This window comes from Acanthaster planci, linkage group LG07, assembly GCF_054643075.1.
Source record: "Acanthaster planci isolate LZ-2023a linkage group LG07, COTS_SCS, whole genome shotgun sequence".
NCBI lineage: Eukaryota > Metazoa > Echinodermata > Asteroidea > Valvatida > Acanthasteridae > Acanthaster > Acanthaster planci.
In genome coordinates this window covers 12,248,052-12,267,872 of record NC_141783.1, presented here as the reverse complement: position 1 = coordinate 12,267,872, position 19,821 = coordinate 12,248,052, and the positions used below count along the sequence as shown (strand labels likewise).

The following is a 19,821-nucleotide window of genomic DNA, read 5'->3' as shown; positions in this document are numbered from 1 at the left end:
ATGCAGGAGCTGGAGAAATTGAATGAAGTAGTGACTCTTTTGAGGCAAAGAAAATTCAAAATTAAATGGGGCGTATTTCATGTCAATCAGTTTGCACCAAAATTTTGGATGCATGGTGGCATAACTCATATATTCCTCTCGTTCTTGTTTATTGTAGTTGGATGGTGTCTTCTACAATGATCATCTAAGGAAGGATGTCCTAGTTTCCCTTCTGAAGCAATATGCCAAGGACAAGAGGGTGGATAACTTTGGGCGTGCCCTGGCGTCCCTACTGACCACGCCCTCCCAGAGGCAGTTATTTGAAGACATCAGGTGATTGCCTTTCGACAGTTAATGTGATGAAGAAAGAAGTGCAGTCACCCGGTCTTTAATAGACAAAGAGGGCGGGTTATATGCTGTTCATAAATGAAGCCAAAGGCCAAAGGGACAGTCCATTAGTGGCAGCCACATGCATAACCTGGCCGCGGTCATTACTTAGAGATGAGATTGCTACACTTGTATTCTATACCTCAGACAGTAATGGAACTGCAGTGACAAAAGTGAAATGATTGAAAATTTGTACTCACAATTTGTGATATTTATATCCTCGGGCCAATTTCATAGAGCTGCTTAAGCATAAAATTTGCTTAAGTGGGAAAAACTTTGCTTAATAAACAAAGGGTAACCAGCTCAAACTCTTTCTGATTGTCATGCTTAGCAAAAAATAGCTAAATACAATCCCAAGCAATATACATCACATGGAGTTTTGGCTATAGTTACCTGATTTATCAAGTATGGAATTCTCGCGCTTAAGCATATTTTGTGCTTAAGCAGCTCTATGAAATTGGCCCCTGAACCCAGAAATGGAATTAACGGGTCGACACTTGAATATTTTTCAACTTTTAACATTGAGTGTTGCACGTAAGCAATACAATGGATGCCCAGTGTTTCTTACTTAGCATATGCATGTCTTTTGTGTGAACATTGAATAAGGTCTGATAAAATGTGTTTATTTCAAAGCAGAGGGATTTTCAGTCTTAATCTCTACATTTTTAGTAGAAAAATGTTCACAAATCCTTTAGTTTTGAAAAAGTTGACTAACTTTATTTAGTAGCATTCAATATTTGTACCTATTTTAATGTAAGTTCGTTGCTGAAAATAACATATATATATCCATTTCCTTTTCTTATTTCCAGAATATTTGTTCCGCCAAAGCATAGAGCAAGGTTTGATTATCTCGTCAGCAAAGATCCTCCAGTGTCGGGAAGAAGGTTTGTACACATACATGTAGCTATCAGTAATTTTGTTCAGCAGTAGCATCATGACAGTGTTCATGTACAAGTGACAAAAAATGTATAGAGATAATCTGCCTACTCACTGATATTTCAAAGTGACATTGTCAGACATGATTGATTTTGGGGCCTTGAGGCACATGCTTGGTGGATTGAGAGAAAAATATAAGAGTAACATGCACTTGTTAAGTTATATTATCAAAAGCAACAAAAGGAATTTGAGTCAGAGACCCGTTGTGGATGAAAACGGTTTCAATAAACTGCACATTGCATGCAGTGTAAAGAAAAGGATGGATGGTGGAAAGGATATTGAAACTTAAGCCCTGCGGTGGCTTCTGAATGAATTTAAATTTTTTGGGGGGAATGACTTTTACAATGTAGGCTTAACTTTGGTAGAGCTTTCAAAATTGTCCACAAGGTTTGAGAGGATTTTGTTCAATTCTGAATGGTATTGTTTCTTTACGTGAGGATTGACATTTACATAGTGATATATTTTAAGAACTTTGGGAAGGCGTCGTGGAAAAATGGTCGAGGAAGTACAGTTTAAGGTCTTTCTTTGAGTCTTTTCTCCCTGACACTGAACTTCACCTACCATTTACTGTCGTCTCTTCAGGGTCGTTCAGATCGATCGCAGCAGTGGCTCCTTTGGTTTCATGCTGGTTGGCCACAGTCCCGTCATGATAGAATCGGTCGACCCAGGAGGGCCAGCCGAGAAGGCCGGGCTGCATGCAGGGGACCGTATCATCAGACTCAACGGGCTGGATGTACGGAAGAAGAGCCACGATGAACTTATCCTGCTGCTGAAGGGAAGTGGGAGTGCTCCCACAATCGCTGTTGAGTCAGGACCACCCATGCCATCCAGTGGTATGTAGACTCAACTGCTCATTTTCAGTCCATTCTACGTGCAGATGGTCACAGTTTTTGTCAGCAGGCTTGTGGGATTTATCAGCAAATCCTCTCCAAGACTTTGCTGAAATATTGCATAGTGAATTAAAAGGTTTCTTCTGAGCAAAACCTTTTTTTGTCAGCAGGCTTGTGGGATTTATCAGCAAATCCTCTCCAAGACTTTGCTGAAATATTGCATGGTGAATTAAAAAGTTTCTTCTGAGCAAAACCTTTCAGGGAGCCAGTTAACAGCAGTATATGTAAGGTCAGAATTTGGCTGGTACCCTGTTAAGCTAATGGAAGTAGTTCTTGTATGTAAGTTATTAGCTCTGTGAAATTTGCCAATTTGTTGTTGGGATTATCATGCTTAATTGTTACATGTAAAATGTTAAAAACTTTAGGATTGTGTGTTTTCCTGTGCTCTCATAATAAAGATATGCTATTGACAAATTGGGCAAACTGGGTAAATGTGCTGATGGATTTACTTGGACATTGAGAAAAGTTGGACACAACCAGTTTGAGTCATGATTTAACTCAGTTATCAACCCAGAAAGAGAATGACGGTTGAAGTCCCCGGCAGTATATTTTCTTTCCCAACTCTGAAATTGAATTTTAGAGTTTTTCTAATCTCACTACACACCTGTCAAAGACGTTAGCAGAGCAGCAGTGCAGTACTTCATTAGGTCCTTGGTTCGAATTCCACCAATAGCTAATTTTATTCATTCTTCTCACTGCATCAAGCAGGTTACTCCAGTGCTCCCTCCGTGACCACTCGCAGCATGACCACTGCCAGCGAGGTATCCTCCCTCTCCAACTGGCTGTCTGAGTCTGCACTGAGTAAAGGCACGGTGGATGAGCTGGGGGAGGTCAAGACAGGCCCCATGTCACAGAAGGACCTCTACGCTGTGGGCAGGACCTTCAAAGAAATGGTGAGCAACAACTCGTTTTTCCGATTCACTAATTATCGCCGGAAGTTCATATGATTAAACTGTAGTTGCTGAATGTACTATTATATTACATCAAGACTGAGGACAGAAGACATAAAAACTGTGAGAGTTTTTGTTGTCTTCTAAGGGAAACATTGTTGCCACTGGTCCTCAGACTGCTTGTCAGTGGTAGTGTTCCGCGTTGCACTTGTCCTGGATGTAATATTTTGTGCCCAAAATACTGACCTTTTTTGAAACCACAGGATCCTGCAACCACGGTCCTTTAGCAAGTTGGTCTTTTCAAATGCCTACCCTAGATGACCACTTCCTCAAGATTTGTTTGACATTTCTTACCACGTCATCACTGTTTTGAAGCTTCAAAGCTAAACTGCGTGGCTGTGGTCCAGGCTTCTTGAGGGCATCACTCATACTCAACCTCCATGGATTAGTGCCGTAACAAGCACTGTGAGAATCACTCGAGCATTGGGATGAGTGTAATGGAAGTGATGTGACACTAAAAATCAATTCCCTGGAATGTGTTTAAATGTTACAATGTGTGTTACGAAAGTGGAAATCCTTTACAGGGCATTTTCCTCAAAGTTACACATTGACATGTCTATGGTTGCGCCTTGTAATGTGTGTTGAGTCTGAGTGCAACAACTCTGGCATATCCGCTCTGAGTAGGAGCAAGCAAGGGCATGTCTTTACATGGAAATGATGGTTGTTTGGTAGGAATTCATGCTCAGGCGCATACGGGTAGGTTTATGTCCGTTCAATGCAGGGTGCAGTGAGTTCGTGAAAATCAAATTATGTTGGAATGTAGGGTTTTTTTGGGGGCGGTGAGCGTATGCATGAGCTCAGTTGAAACCCCCCACCGCAACCTGTCTCCTTTGCCATTGAGGGTGCACCTATACTCAAGAATGTGCTACCCACTGTTATATCTTCTCTGGACACAGATGGAACATCATCTCACTGGCCAGGAAAGGAAGATGGTCAAACGAGCCCTGCAGGAATATCACCAGTGCAGGTAAATGCACTTGAAATTCTGTGTGACAAAAAAAATGACGAATTGTATTTTTTCTTGCAGGATGGCCAACATATTTTCTTTCTTGAGATGTTAGTGTAAAACAAGTTCAGACAGAAGTTACAACAAATGACAGGCTAAATTAATGGAATACAGCACTGTGATTGATTAGCAATCTAGGTAATAGTTTCCATTGGCAACATGAAAATAATCTTGCCAACAGAAGGACCAATCATCCTTTCTCATACTAGTTTATTTCACATTTCAATGTCAAATACTTGAAAGTATTTAATGAAAGTAATAATAACTTACCTAGGCTATACATTTACAACACTTGTTAATTAACTCAACTAGCTGAAAAGAGATGTACATGTTCATAGAAATCTGATTCATAGTTTTGTTTGCTTATTTCCCAATTCTTTCTAGGAACTTGGACGGTTTGATAGTGGAGTTATTCCCTGTTCTAGACACCAATGCAAAGAGGACCCTGTGGCCGTACATCATTCAGATCCTCCCCGAGGAAGAGCAACAAATCTGCAAGAGGAAAGTCATCTATCTCATCGATAGACACGCTGCAGGTAAGTCTGGTGCAATGGCGTTTCCTGGGAAATGCTAGTGGTGTGATGCCTTGCTTCTGTGCTCGGTGTCTCTGGTTCACATACATGTACATGCACTAGCAGAGTGGCTGAGTAAATTGGGATGGAATACCATCAGTCTCGTTCACTTTGCAACACTAAAGATGCAAATCAGAGGAGCGGAACACAAAACTGTCACAATATAGTCGAGAGCTTCACAGAAAGATTCTTTGTAATGTACGCGCAGTTATGAAAACTGGCAACTTCACTGTTTAAATGAAAGCAAATAAGCATATGGGCAGGTTTTTAATTAGTCTCATATTTTTGGTTTTGAATTCAGTCAGAATTATTGTACTTTGTTAAAACACAGATTTACCTCCTAATCTTTGTCAGCCTTTTCTGGATTGAATTTGTGTATTCAATTCATGCAGAGTTAGCAAAGCCGCGGAACTAGCTTAGTGAGTCCAGCCTTAATGGTAACGACTGACCAAAATGAGCAGTATACGTGTGCGTGTACGCCAACATCAGTTGACCAGTGTTTCAGGAATTCTAGCATGTAGAGTGGGTTTCACTTTTTGTATGGGCAAAATAAGCTGAATCTCCAGGTGGGAAGGGTTAAACTGAGATTGTGCACAGGGTATCCTCCTGGAGGCAACAAAAACCCAACAAGTGTGCATCATTGTGCAGAATCAGTCATGTGCTTCGGAGTGAGGAGAACATCTGGCCATCTCAAGTAGATATTAAATCTGGTCAAGCCTGAAAGTGTCGGGAATCAGTGCTTGCTTCAGCAGTGCTACATACATGTGGCCATTTGATGAAGAACGAGGCTGCTTTCAACTGTACACCAAATTCCCTGATCTTAGGCTAATCGGTCAATTCCAGCACATTAGATTATATGAAAAGAGGTGCCTTTTATTTTAATGGATATTGTAACATGCTTTAAAAAGTAGTGAAAATCTGTGTGAATCAGAGCTCTTAAACAAAAGTCTCAGCAAGCCCTAGTTTGTTCTTATGTATTGTTTTAATTCTGTTGAATTCAGGAGAGATGGCAGTGCAGAAATAAGAAATGTTGCAACAACTGTGTGTTTAAAATCAATGTGTACTTTGGTCTATTAAAATACAACGTGTAGTGATAAGAAATCAGGTCAAAATCTAATCCACAGTTATATGCAAAAATAAGATCAATCAGCATGTGCCACCGCTGTAACCCTCTCCTGCTTCCTCACCCTCCTCCCTGCATGATCTAACCACACCCCCTCCCCACCCCCATAGATGCTGTGTATGGTTCTAATGGGCGTTGGTGGACACGCCCCACAAATGAGCACCCCGATGCAATGCTGTCCCGGCGCTATTCCAAATCCAACTTTAATAAGAGTGCTAGCTACGACGTCGCGCCCACAACAGGGGACATAATTTTTGGAAGGCGGGAAGATGAATTCCAATCAGGTGAATAGATGTCAGATGATGAGGTTTAAATATCAGAATCATCACTCAGGATTATTTATTATTTATGCGGCCATGTGGGAGGCAGCCTCTCACCAAATGTAGTTGAGTCTATGATAACAAATTTATCACAATCTTGAGTCAAGGCACAAAATAATCAAATGATGTGTGACAAAGACTTTTCTTTGTTGTTATTTGTCCCCTATAACTTGACTGGACTTGACTACAATACTCTTACGCAACATTTCAATATAAAAATTAGCAAAGATAAAAAGGTGACATTCAACAGTCGCTTCAAGTGGTCTTAATTTACCCTTGTAATGTATCACTAATTGCTTCATTAACCGTTTTGCATGTGCCTTACCCATTGGTTGGCTCCTAATATTGCAGTATCTGAGGCAACATTGCTGCTTGAGCAGGACTACTACGAGAGAGCCAGGCGTCATCGTCGATCATTAGATTGTAAGTTACCGATGGGACTAGCATTAACTTGAATGTGTAATCCTGAGGCTGCCAACACAAGATGTGATCGTAGAGCTTGCAACTTTACCGGCACCCTACGCCTGCAGTAGGCTCGAGATTATTTGAATTGGTGTATGATTACTTTATTTTCTATCCTGATGGATTAGTCAGACTATTTCACAAAACAAAGCACATGTGGTTTAGTACTTTGCTGTAGCTCTCTACTGGAAGCCTCTTCTTTGGGATCATAGTCTGAAATGGACTCTTTTACACCATGTACTTAAATTACTTTATGTGTCAAATATATTGATTGATGCATGTGATAGTCTTGAGTCTGATGATTCATGTAGGGCTGTGGAAATGAAAAAAATGGACACTGTAACTTGCCTCCTGGAATTTCCCTGCTTGAGGGACATGCGACCATAAAGTGCCTCATGCATTACCGAAAAAATACCAGCGATGGCAAAAAAAAAAGAACTCGATAAATACACTTTGTTTAATAGTCAAGTTTGCATTATTTTAATCTTCAACCTGATGACTCCAACAGATGAGGAGCCACCCAAGTTACTGAGCACCAGGAGACTTGATCATTCTTATGGAGGATACTCACTTCGTGATGCTAGTTTGGGCTCAGGTAACAAAGAAAAGGAGATCCTCCACAAAACATTTATCTTGGCTTCAATTGGCACTGTGTGCAAGATAATGCAAACTGGTTAGGATAGGAAAAGTTACAAGAAGAATGCTGTTTATGTGTTGTCGGTTTCTTAGTGAAATTTCTTTCCTGTCCATTTTTTGTCGCCAAATTGCACGTGATTTTTTTTCTGGACTCGGCATGCTGTCATCTGTTATTACATGGATGCGTGTTGTCGCATGTCTCGAACATACTGTACATATCACTGCTGCATGATAACTCATGCTTATTAATGCATGATAAACTAACACTTGACAACGGTCATTCCTTGTGCACGACAGGGCTGGCACCAGACCGCACCCCGCCAGAGGACCATGCCCCTGACTCCTACCCCCATCCTTCCTTCCCTGATACACCTGACTACCCTCGCCACCCAAGGTACTCGCGACAGCCCTCACCCGATGAGTACTCACAATACGACGACTGGCCAAGGTATGAGCGCCAGTCCCGACGTGACACTCGCAACGCTCCCAGACAGCCATTGCCCCGACCCCGTAGTGTTGGTGCTTTGCCAAGAAGAAGAAGGGACGAGTGGCAACAGCCCAGCAGAGGGCGCCGGCCTCGGACACGCAGTGTCGGGGAGGAACTGCATCACCATTACGAGGAATATTATTACGACCCGCAGTACCACCCCTCCATGGCCTACTATTATGGCACTGGCCCCAGGATCCATGGCCACACCAACGTGCTCTCCGGTGATCCCAATGTTTATCCCATCCCACGGGATTATCAGAGGGATTATCCACCCCGGGATTATCCCGAGGATTTCCCTGGGGACTATTCTCCCACCTCCCCATCTGATGAAGGTAACTATGGTTCCGAAGATCTTCTTATGTACTAAACCTGACTGCCTGGTTTGATGCATTTACTAATGAGGAGAGTGTTGCTAACTTGCGACTACCAAGTTTTTTGAAGTATAAAATTTTTTATGACGTGTAAAATAGAAAGAAAAAGGCAGTGTTTGCAGTGAGTCTTTTGGCAGGTTAGTGGACGTTAATCCACTGTTTAAACTGAATCTTTTCTGGATGTATCATGTTGAATTCTTTGAAATTATGATTATCAGTATTTTTACATAAATTGTAGGTTTAGAGTATTGTGTCACCTCAAAATGTGATTTTGAAAGTTCATGTGCATGTCAAACATCCTTTTGCCTCTATACAGGGGCGGGGAAACAGTTTTAAAAATGGGCAGGGGTAAGCCCAAACGGGGGCAGATCCAAGATGTTTTGGGGAAGGGATATTTTTCTAAGTAACCTCCATTAAATGTAGTGTTTTATGAGAAACAATACATTCATTCAGGATTGTCACCTTTGGGAAGTGGAAAGGGAGGTTGGGTTTGTCCCGACCCAGGCCCTGTTTGGTTGGACAATTTGTCAACAGTCCGCTTTTTAAAACATGTCATTATTGTCTAATCTCATGGAATGAAATGCAGTGACCTTTGATCTATGACTGCATGGATTTTGATTGTCATCAGTCCTTCCAGTTTCACCTCCCATTGTATTTCATAAGTGTGTATGGAAGGAGTACATTCTTGTGGTTATTTCAAGGGGTGATTTTCTTGGAAGTGTTTGTACACTGTATGTGTTGTATTTAAAGTTGTTTGGTGTTGTCATCCCGCTTTGTGCTCAGAACAGTCAGTGTGATGTACTTGTAAAAAGAAACTTTCATTCTCATTTCAGAGCTGTCATCTAAGACTTTGCTTATTTGTGTATATTTTGCATAGAATACCTCAACAAATTACGCAGCTCAGTATATAAGTTGGTCCTACATAAATGAAATGCTGATTTGTTTGTGTTCATATTAAATGTCATTAAGTTGTATTGTAGGTAAATGGTAATGGGCATTAACTGGTTTCCGATCCATCAGTTTTTCATTGGTGATGGAGTGAACTTGCTTACTGAGGAACCTCTGTCTTAGTTTTTGGAACAATTTCCTAAGATGCAAGTTGAGATTCTGTCTTTGGGATGAAATGGGTCAGGAGCGGTATAATTTCAAAAGTGGAAATCACTGAGAAAAGCTTTCTGAATGTAGATATTTTGGAGAGAAAAGAACCATTTCATACATTCAAGAGTCACATCATAAGATTCTGATGTTTGCCTTGGGAAACTAACAACCCCTCCCTCATGAAAAAAACTGACGTTTTCGCTCGTTAAAAGTAGTTTTCTGTAATCCAAAAGCCCCAAATAAAATCATTACATCAATTATCAGAGGTCATGGCTTTTTCAGTGGGCAGTTAATATTTTTTACAGAAAAATGTAGGTATCATAGTTTGAGAGGAGCTAAGCATTTGATTTTGAATCATTGTCTGAAATCATTTTGTTGATTTTGCCCAGGTCATTTTGAACAGGGAATTACAGTGGAGCACTTTGTTGTACAATATGTCTGCCTGTAATATGATGTGATTGTGGTGTCTTACTTAAACCATCTACTGTGTACAGAAATCGTAATTTTGAAATTAAAAAAGGATACATACCTTAAAACCTATTTTTACTGATTAATGAAATAAAACATATTTTAAAGTTCTGATAAGCAAATCATTGAATAAAAGGATAACTCCAAAGAAATTGAAACAAATTGTCATATTTGTGGTAAATATTTTACTTTGTGAAGCAAACTAGAAAAAGATGAAAACTGAGCTTGCAGTAGTGTAGTGAGTAGAGGTCAGTCATTGCGCTATGTAGATGGTTTGCATAAGACATCACAAATAGTTCGGTAAAAATGTTTCTCTGTGCTGTTTTACTACTTGCTTCATTGTAGAAGCAGACAATTGTCAATGTCCATGAGTTTTTTTTTTTTTTACTGTTCTGTGGAGTTGGTTTTCACATACATGTTAACATCCAAAAATTTTGATTCATTGTGATTGTGATATCTAATCTTCCCTCTGAAGGCTTTTATGATTACTCGATTCAAACATCTTGATGGAATGTTCATCAAATCGACTTTTGTCAGGTCACAGGGTATTCTAAATTCTCGACATTCACCTCAAATTTATGTCGCTAAATTCCTGTATTTAAAATTCTCCTGTTCTATGCAAACCATCTTTACAGAGGTGAGCCAGATCAGTTCCAAAGAAGTGTGTGATTTAATGTTTGAAATTAGCTGCTGCTCGGATGTTTTAGCAGAAAATTTGATGTACATATCACTGTTAATTTGACAGTTTTGAAATAAGTCACACTTAGACTCGGGCAACGTTTTGCTTTGTACAGGCATGTAAAACGTGGGACAGTTGAGATTGAACTGGCTGTGATCCCTCTGTTTTCGTAGTGCGCAATGTGGCCTTTAATGCTTGGCTTTTCCCCTTCATTCTTTCTTGTTACTGACGCCAGCTACGCCAGAGGGACAACCAAGAGTTCTGCATGGCATGTATTTGCCTGGATTCAGCGAAGGTAAAAATATCAATTTTAATCCCGCATAATAACTATTTTATAATCGAGTTCATTTAAATGAGCATTCGTAATACTTGTACAATATAAGCACATCGTCAATGTGTTAAGGAAGTGGTATACAGAATTCATGAGATAGTCGTGACTTTGTGTTACTTAAATGGCATTCATGAATGGGGATAATAGGGCATCTGTTCTGTTGTCAGTGATCTATCTGCTCCAACATTTTGAGCATGCTGGGTATGCTGCACATATTAAGAAAAATGACAATACCTTGTGATTTTTGGCAGACATACCCTTTTTCCCCCGTCATCTGTGTGCCGTGTTTTGCTGCTTATTTGCCTATGTTCTGCTTGTTTACATGCATGTAGAAAATCTAACTGAAAATTGGCATTAGAAATAACTGTATGATTTAAAAGGCAATTATTGATTTCATTCCTTCTCACTTCCTTACTTGCGTGAATTGCATTTCTAAGAAAATTACTCCATTCTTGACACTCTCTCCAACACCAGAGAAAAAAAAAATAGTGTGACACTTAATCTTTCTTTGCAATTTTAAGTAGTGGGTGTGGTATAGTTTGAAATGAACACCAAATGATATTTGTGCATGATATGCATGTTATTTCATCATCCCTTCCCACCTGTCATTCCATTCGTTCTCCCTCCCCTCCCCTCCGTGCCTCCAATTTATTCAACTAATCACAGACGAGGGTGAGACAGACTTCACCGACTACCCTTCTGTTAGTGAAAACTCTTACCCCCATCATCACCATCGCCAATACCACCCTGCCCCTCGCAAACCGCCGCCCCATCACGGAAAACGTCCCTCCAAGATGCGCCACTCCTGCACCCCAGATGATGAGACCACATCGGGGGTCTACTCTGCCCCCCAGGCCCACGATAGGCGAAAACGGGGCAGTTTGTATACTGTAAACCCCGAACAACTTGAAGGTAAAACGTGTGGCGCAACGTCTGGCTATTGTTTTGACTTCAAGCCAGTGGCCATTTGTTTTTCGTGCCCTTTTTTTTTTTGTTCTTTTTGCGATGCTCCGAATTGGGCGAGCAAATACCGAGTTGCACTTGGGCATAATTTTGCCATCATGATACGTGATTTTATTGATGTCATTCTGAACTGACGGCATTTTGATGTCATGTGCAGTCTGTCTGTGTACGCTGCTTTGCTAGAGCCCACACCTTTGGCTCTTTGGCCCACTGCTCTTAGGATACATATTGCTGTTTCAAGTAGTGCATGAGCATGCATTTGTAGCTGCATGAGTTTCTAGTTCTGAACCATGTGCCTTTATCTGTACAAGGGAAATTGTTTGGTTAATATGGCCAATTAATTTATCATGTCATTTTCTGTTATCCATAAATCATTGTTTATGTGCATGCCTGCATGACTTTTAACATTTTCAAGTTGTTTTATTGATGAGTGTAATTGTTTATCTTGGAAACAAATAGTTCCATGCCTGCATTGTAAAGATATCAAAATAACATCAATTGCTTTTTTTATTAAAATTCATCCACCTAAAAAATTGCTCACATCATTGATGTAGAGTGCTGTTAATTTGCCATGCATTTACAGGTAATGGAAGAAACTGTGTATTTGACACACTGAAAGAACTTGCATTTTTGTTCACAGTTGTTACAAGCATGCTTTCGGATGAAGACTCGGTGTCCATACAGAGCTCTGCTATTCAGACACACTCCACCACCCATCCGGGATTCAATACCAACAATAACACTTCATTTCTTGTCAACGGCCGAGGTGTCCCACCAGCATCAGGGGACGGTGGTGAGCAGCTCAGGCCCAGTCCCCACTCTGTGAGCTCCACTCCTGTCAACGGCCGGCCGGTTTCCCCACTGGGCAGCTTCATATCCCATGCCAGCAGCCACTACTCCCTCTCCTCCCAGCATTCCAGTTCCCATGCCTCCGTCCACAGTAGCGCATCCCGACAGCGACAGCTGCAGCGGCCCAGTTCCCCACCGCCCCCTCCCCCACCACCCCCACCCCCGTTGCCGCCCCCGGCCCCGCCTTTGCCAGAGGTCAATAATAACAGCTCATCGTGGCAGCCAGGCAAGATGGCGGTCAAGCGGTTAAACTGGGAAAAGCTACAGGCTACAGAGAATACTGTATGGAGTGGGGTACGTAAGCAACAGCTCAAGTGTCAGCACGCTTTACTTACATGTACATTTGGCTCCGAGTGTGTTGGCGACCTTCTTTTACGCAGTTTTCATGTGTCCCACTTAAGAATTGTCACAATTCCAGTCGGTACCCAGGACAATGCCTTTCATCCATGCTCAACCTGAGCCATGAAATGACTGCACATTATATTCTGTCAACATAAACTTATCATCGGGGTGTTATCTGCATGTATATAGTCAAAGTTCACTCATGACGTCTGTTTACAGGTGGCTAGGATTGTTAGCTGAAACCTAAAATGAATTGGAGCAAGCCTGCCACGAGATCATGTGAACTTGGTCGTGGATTGGGGTGTGAGATTTTCAAATAACCCCAATATTACTTTGAAATTTCTTGCATATTTTTTCAGTCAGAGGCTGCTTTATACATTCATACCTGTATTCAACAAGCTCAGATGCAACGTCTTGTCAAGAGTGTGAGAAATACCGCGTATTTGTAAATAATTCTGACAAACTAAGGTACTATTCACAAGACTTGACATTTTCCTGAATGCCCCAAGTGCTTTTGTTTATTAGATTGGTGAAGGAGAGGACTATTTATCGGATGTCATCAAGCGCCTGGAGCTGGAAGAAAAATTCAGCGTCAAAAACAAAAATAAAAGTAAGGTCTCTATTTTTCACCCCTGAGCCCAAAGCACTGTGAAGAATACAATGCCTGGCTGCCAAGTCATATGTATTTCATGATGTGCGAAAAGCGAGGCTCAGTGATACTAGCGTTGAAGCTTACATTTTATACATGAAACAGACTACACATCTCTGCATTATTGTGTCAATGTTAATATTAAAAGAGAAATTAATTTTAACCAACAAGTCAGTGTCACTCTGAAGCATGGAAGAGACTTCAAACTTTTCAATTTCATCACTTATTTTCTTGTCAAATATGTCAAGTACTTTTGCTTTGGCTTTTAATAGTAAATTTTTACTTTCCTTGACAGCTTCTCCTAGGGACAAGAAACCACAAATTGCAGTCATAAACCACAAAAAGGCCCACAACACAGGTAATTCCTTTGGATTCTAAAAAGGCCTTTTGCTCATTTAAACAAACATACAATGCCGTGCAGTCATGATCATTCTGAAGTTCTTTCTGAAGACAGAAGTGTAAATTCTGAGATGTTTTCAAGTAAACTTGTGATCTTTATCCCCTTTCCCCCTTTTCTTTTCATCTTTTTCTCTTTTTGTTTCTTCCCCTTTTTCTTTTTACCCCTTTAATCTTTTTTTCAAATGTTGTCAGTGGGCAAGTGCCCCTAGCCCCCCTGCATGGCTTCTGTTACTCCTAAATTATGTAAAATTTAACACTGATAGCCTCCAGATTCTTTTGAACTTCTATAGAACAAATAGGTGTCTTTAACATGATCGCACCAACTGTTTCCAACTGCTTTTTTTTTCTTTTGTAAAACAGCGCTCCTCCTAGGCCACTTACGGTTGTCCATTGATGACATCAAGGCGGACATTCTGCAGATGAAGACAGACAGGATCTCCACATCACACCTACAGCAGCTGTCGCTGTATGCACCGGACACCACGGAGGTATGCTGTCAACTAAACCCAACAGGGCAATCCAGTTGCCATCAACTTGGCTTACTACTTTCGCCACTTTCAGGTTCAAACCCTTCAAATGAGCTTGATGTAATTTTGACGTTTCTCAAACATTCCCAGATTGAGAAGCTGAAGAAGTACAGCAACAGAGTCTCCCAGCTGACGTTACCCGACAAGTTTGCCTACGAGGTACAATGTCTTGTCCAGTTACAGCTCCTCTTTATAAAAAAACCTGGCAGGGGACAAACAAACTTCCATCTCTACCATTCATAATGCTCCAAACGTAAAACTTATTGACCTGCTGAATCTGCACCTTTGTTACAAGAAAGGAGAGAAGAAATGCAATGCACTGGATGCATGTTTCTAGCCTAAGATAATTCATTTGTTTGTGGTGTGAACCTAAACAGAATAACTGATGCAGGGTATTTGTTCCACCCCAAATACAGCACCAAAGCTGACCATTTTGGCAGTCAGTGTTTCCTTATCAACCTTTGTCTATGTCAACTTTAGTTTGGCATGATTTAGGAACTAAGAACTTATGCAGTTTCTGTGATGCGTGGCCATAGGCAACTCCATGGATTGCATTTTCCTGTCAACGATGGAAACAGGAAACCTGAATTGACAGGTCACCGATCGATCAATAAGCATGTTGCAAAAATTGAAAATATGGAAAAAACAGCCATTCTGGTATTTCACTCTGCTTCATCGTGAACCAGCCTTCTCTTTGTGTCTCTCAGATGAGCCAGATACCAGGGTACAAGCTACGCATAGAGAGCCTGCTGTTCAAGTCCAACTTTGATGAGAAGTTGGAGGAGATATCCAAATTGCTGAAGGTGATTGAGCAGGCCGCCATTGAGCTACGCGGCAGTCAGAAACTGGCCAAAGTCCTGGAGGTAATGTAGTAGAATATAAGGAGTGGGATGTTATAACATTTGATTATTTCACAAAGTTGCATATATTTGGTACTGACAAATTTTGTATTGGTAGAATTTCAAGTACGGTGATTCACTTTAGTAGGTCCAAAAGAGGACATCTGTTCCCACCCCCCGTTCTTGTTTGGTGTAGAGATGTTGATGGGATGTACTTGTCCTTCGCTTTGTTCTCAACCACTTATTCAAATTATTTGAAAGTCCGAAATTTTGGCTCAGAAGACAAAAAAGTCTCACCTCTTTGTTCCAATACCACCCCAAATCCACCTCCACCTCCCCTTTCCAAATGGCTGAATGCCTTCCCCCATTTCTCTGGATGCCAGATCCATGACTGATTCACATTCTGTGCCTTGTTTCTCTAGCTGGTGCTGGCCATGGGAAACTACATGAACAAAGGTAACCAGCGAGTTGCTGGAGCAACAGGCTTCAGAATCACCTTCCTGACTGAGGTAAACCCAGGGAAGAATCCACAGGACACCAGGCTGTATTGTTACTACCCAAAAAATTTCGGAGGTCTACTATTATACTGATAAAACTACAACTCAAACTACTGTAGTCTGATTGGTCAAGGTCATCATTTAACCATAACTGAAGTTGACAACTGCTTATTTTTTATTGCAGTAACGTAATTGTCTACTTTGGCGTTTACCTGTTGGAAACCATAAAACTCAAAAATTTCAGAATCGTGGATAAAAATCAGATGTTTAAAGTTTTTCAAAAGGAAGCCTAGTGTTAAGATTAAAGAATTTAACGTTTTGAAGTAGACTGATTTTTTTCTGTTACATCCTGCATTCAAAAATAAAGAAAAATTATGCAACCAACTTTATGTTTTGAAAATCATTGACATAGACCTGTGTTTCTCCTATTTTATGTAGCTGGACACAACCAAAACAGCAGATAATAAATCCACGTTCCTCCACGTTGTTGCTAAGGCTGTGCATACCAATGTGCCAGAGGTCGTAACCTTTGGAGATGAGCTGCCTATGGTGCCCAAGGCAAATAAAGTGTCACTGAAAATGGTGAATGACGAACTCAAGGAGGTCGAAAATAAACTCGAGGTAAGATTTTGGTATGTCTTGGTTTTCAATGTGGAATGGAGCAGGGGATCAACCACCGTGGGTGGACAGTTTTGAAAATTTGATTCTCGCATGTGCTGCCATTTTGGATTTGAACTGGCCAGGTGATTCCCACAGGCTTGCTTATGTGGTTAAGATTTCTGTGCCAGTAAGCAGAGGGTCTCAGGTTTGAGGTAAGTGTTCTTCTCCACAGTGTTCTTGAAAAGTGCTGAGCTGTATAAATGCACATTTCTTTCATGCATGATACCAACGTTTCATCATTTTCATGATTAGTTTTTTTTCAAACAAGTATCTTTAATCTGATTGATCTGGGCCATTTTCATTTTTGACAGGATCTGGTGCTGGATATTGACAAGCTGGAACCTGGGGACATGACGCGACTCCCTGATGACAGATTCATGGAAGTCATGGATGTATCCTTTTTTAAAAAAAAGTCACTCTAGAGTTCATAGTGTAAAAGCACTAGGGCCATTCCTTTCTGACCCCCCCAAATCTTCGTCGTCTCCCCACAGACATTCCGAGATTGATATTTCCGTAACCGAATCACATAAACAGAATTTCACAGATGAAGCGAGAGATCGCCTTGAAGTCATTGAGAGCCTGCATGCCAAGGCTGAGGAAGAGTTCAAGAAGACAGCGCAGTACTTTGGTGAGGAGCCTGCTACCACCGAGAGTGATGCATTCTTTGGAATCTTCTCTGTTTTTACCTCCAAGTTTGCAGTAAGTGTGATTTTTACAGTTCCAAGAGAAAGAGTAATCTTGAGTATGAGAAGATATATTTTTAGAGTTAATGCGGCGGGAAAAACCCCTACTTATCCTAAAAACCCTATTTGCATGTGCACCTACAGCGTTAGAGCTCAAGGATGGTGATACACCAGAGGTCAAGGGACAGGTCTCTTCCCCCAATAATGTCTGCTATGCCTCCTAGTTGCCTGTCTGCACAATGCAGTAATTGATATTGCCCCAAACAAAAAATTGAAGTTATCTGTGATCAAATTGCAAGAAAGGCCCTTGTAGTCAAGGATACTGATGCCCGCCTTGCACTTCCCTGTCAACCCCGAGTTGAAGTGCACCCTCACCGGTATAAAAAGAAAGACAGAATGGTATGAAGGTTTCCAACCGGGTTATTGCACGTGTTCGGCATGCCCGCAAAGAACCATACATTCCAGAACGAATTCATTGAGTGTACTCAGCGTGCTCAGCGTTCCAAAGGACCGTCAATTTCACTTAAAAACACGCCCTCTTTTGTTCCTGCTCGGAGTGGACAGGAAAAGGCCCCTACTTTGTCCCTGGGTACCGGGTGGGGATTGAACTGAGGTAAATCAGAGGTGGAAAGGTGTTAGAAGGTATCACTGTTTCATCCGGACATCCTTGATGACCGTCAATGTAAGAATTACAATATTATAATTGGAATATCCAGTGGCTATTATTTATGCCTTTCAATTGTATATTTGCTTTCTTCACACTAACAGAAAGCTCACAGTGAAAACATGCAGAAAACCAAGTCGCCTTGATTGACATCCTCTGCCGGAAATACAAAAAGGCTGCTCGTGGTGTATTGACACATGACTCGAATGTCAGCAACCGCATGGCAGGATGCACAGAAAGCACGACCTTTATGATGGTGTAAGGTTAAGAGTGTGAACAATCAAGTGCCACAAATGCTGTGTAATTGGATATTTCAAAAGTGAAATGGTTACTCCGTGACAGTTTTTCCAAGATGTCTTGCCCTAATGTAAATTGATTTTTGTGCATTTGGTTTCTTTACGTCTGTTGAGTTGTCTCCAATTTGTATAGTGCTTTCACTTTAAATTACTGTAATGCATAATTATATGTATGCAAGTTGATAAGTGGAGTGTCCGTGTTTGTCTGCCATAAATTTGTTTCCCCCAAATTGTTGGCTGAAATGTTTGGAGTTGCAGTTTGCATTATAACAATATTGTGTGAATCAAATGACATTTAAAATTGTAATCAAAGGTTTGTATTCATGGAAACATCTGCTACAATTGTTAACGTTGAATTTAATGTTTTTGTTTTAAATAAATAGAAGATAAAATAACAGTAACGGGCCCAAAACTGAATATTTGACCCGCTCTGTGAAAATGAGTCATATGTCGCCAGATCCACTTTTTGAGTTTTCATTTGTATTGGAAAGAATAACTTGAGTGTTTGTTTGGATGTATCGTTCAGTTTGGCATCCCGATAAAAGTGGATACTCCATGGTGAAAATGCTGTGGGTTTCTATTGATTTACACCGTGCAGAATTATTCTAAAGGACTTTTTATTCCAACAAGGCTCTGGCGACTTAAGACTCATTTTAACAGAGTGGGTTACATATGGTCTGGGAAAGAGATCTTCTGATGCATGTAAATAAATTTTCTTTTGGCACAATTCTTACCATTATTTTTCATTACCATTTCATAACATTCTCCTTTTGTCAATTCCCATGCTGTCTACAACCTTCATTACATGTACTTATTTAAGAAAAAAAAGCCCACCAGTCGTTGAGATGCGCCATTTCTCTGGTAACTTGCATTTAATTCACTGTTAGTTATGCATGTCGAAAATCCACCCTCCAGTCAGAATTTTCCCATGAGGCAAAGACATTCTGGCCCCTTCTACACTGAGAATGCCACACAATGGAGGGATGTCCTCAGAAACTCAGATCTCTTTAAAATAAATTTATTTTAAATCTAATGCATTATGTGTACCTTGATAAATTGGTGTCTTTACACAAATTTTGTACAGATAATTTTTTAAAACAATCATACAACACTGACTTGTAAATATCATTGTTTGTTGTACAGGCTCTCTTTGTGTGCTTCAGAAATCATGAATTCTAAATTAAAAAGTAATTTAATGAGTAAGTCAATGGCAACATATTGACATAGTTCCAATATTACTGCGTGGCTCATTGAAATATGGCAAGAAGTACATGAACTTCCAGCCATTAATCGAAGTGGGCTGACTCCTGGAAATAAGACTAGCAACCAGTTGCACATTTTGGACAAATCGAGTATCTGGAATTTCCTCATTGATAATAAACATGGAGTGTGAGCTATGTAGTTTACACAGTTCTTGTAAATACCCTTTTTGTGTTAAGTAGTAAACATGACCAGTATACAAACAGAAAATAGTTCACACAGAACATTGTGACAATAAAATATCCAGACAAGGTATTTCCATGGTTCGCGATTGGTCATATAATTTTTGTCTTCAAAGGTTGAATTGCAAAATTATTCAGGTAAACTGTAGGTCAACTGGAAATTGCTTGTGCCATGGTAACACAGAGAGCCCACTGGGCATTAATTCACTTTGACTTCGGTGGATTTCTTGCAGATCAACCTGTACTGTGGCTGCATGTAGTGGGTTATCTTCACCTTGTACTTCTTTTGGTTCTGCTGTCTCTTGAACTGTAT

At 40.6% G+C, this 19,821-nt stretch overlaps 1 protein-coding gene across 1 annotated transcript; it reads left to right on the top strand.

Annotated features, from left to right (window-relative positions):
- Positions 1-19,581, top strand: LOC147798643 (delphilin-like). The gene is made up of 24 exons (XM_087139261.1): positions 1-27; positions 158-312; positions 1,176-1,250; positions 1,885-2,135; positions 2,901-3,085; positions 4,039-4,109; positions 4,533-4,684; positions 5,954-6,127; positions 6,515-6,586; positions 7,134-7,220; positions 7,559-8,083; positions 10,603-10,662; positions 11,365-11,610; positions 12,302-12,804; positions 13,378-13,462; positions 13,797-13,859; positions 14,261-14,388; positions 14,518-14,586; positions 15,135-15,290; positions 15,689-15,775; positions 16,202-16,384; positions 16,735-16,815; positions 16,958-17,122; positions 17,875-19,581. The coding sequence occupies exons 1-24, from the start codon at positions 1-3 to the stop codon at positions 17,914-17,916; spliced, it is 3,642 nt and encodes a 1,213-aa protein (XP_086995387.1). The 3' UTR covers positions 17,917-19,581.
- The last annotated feature ends 240 nt before the right edge of the window (positions 19,582-19,821 follow it).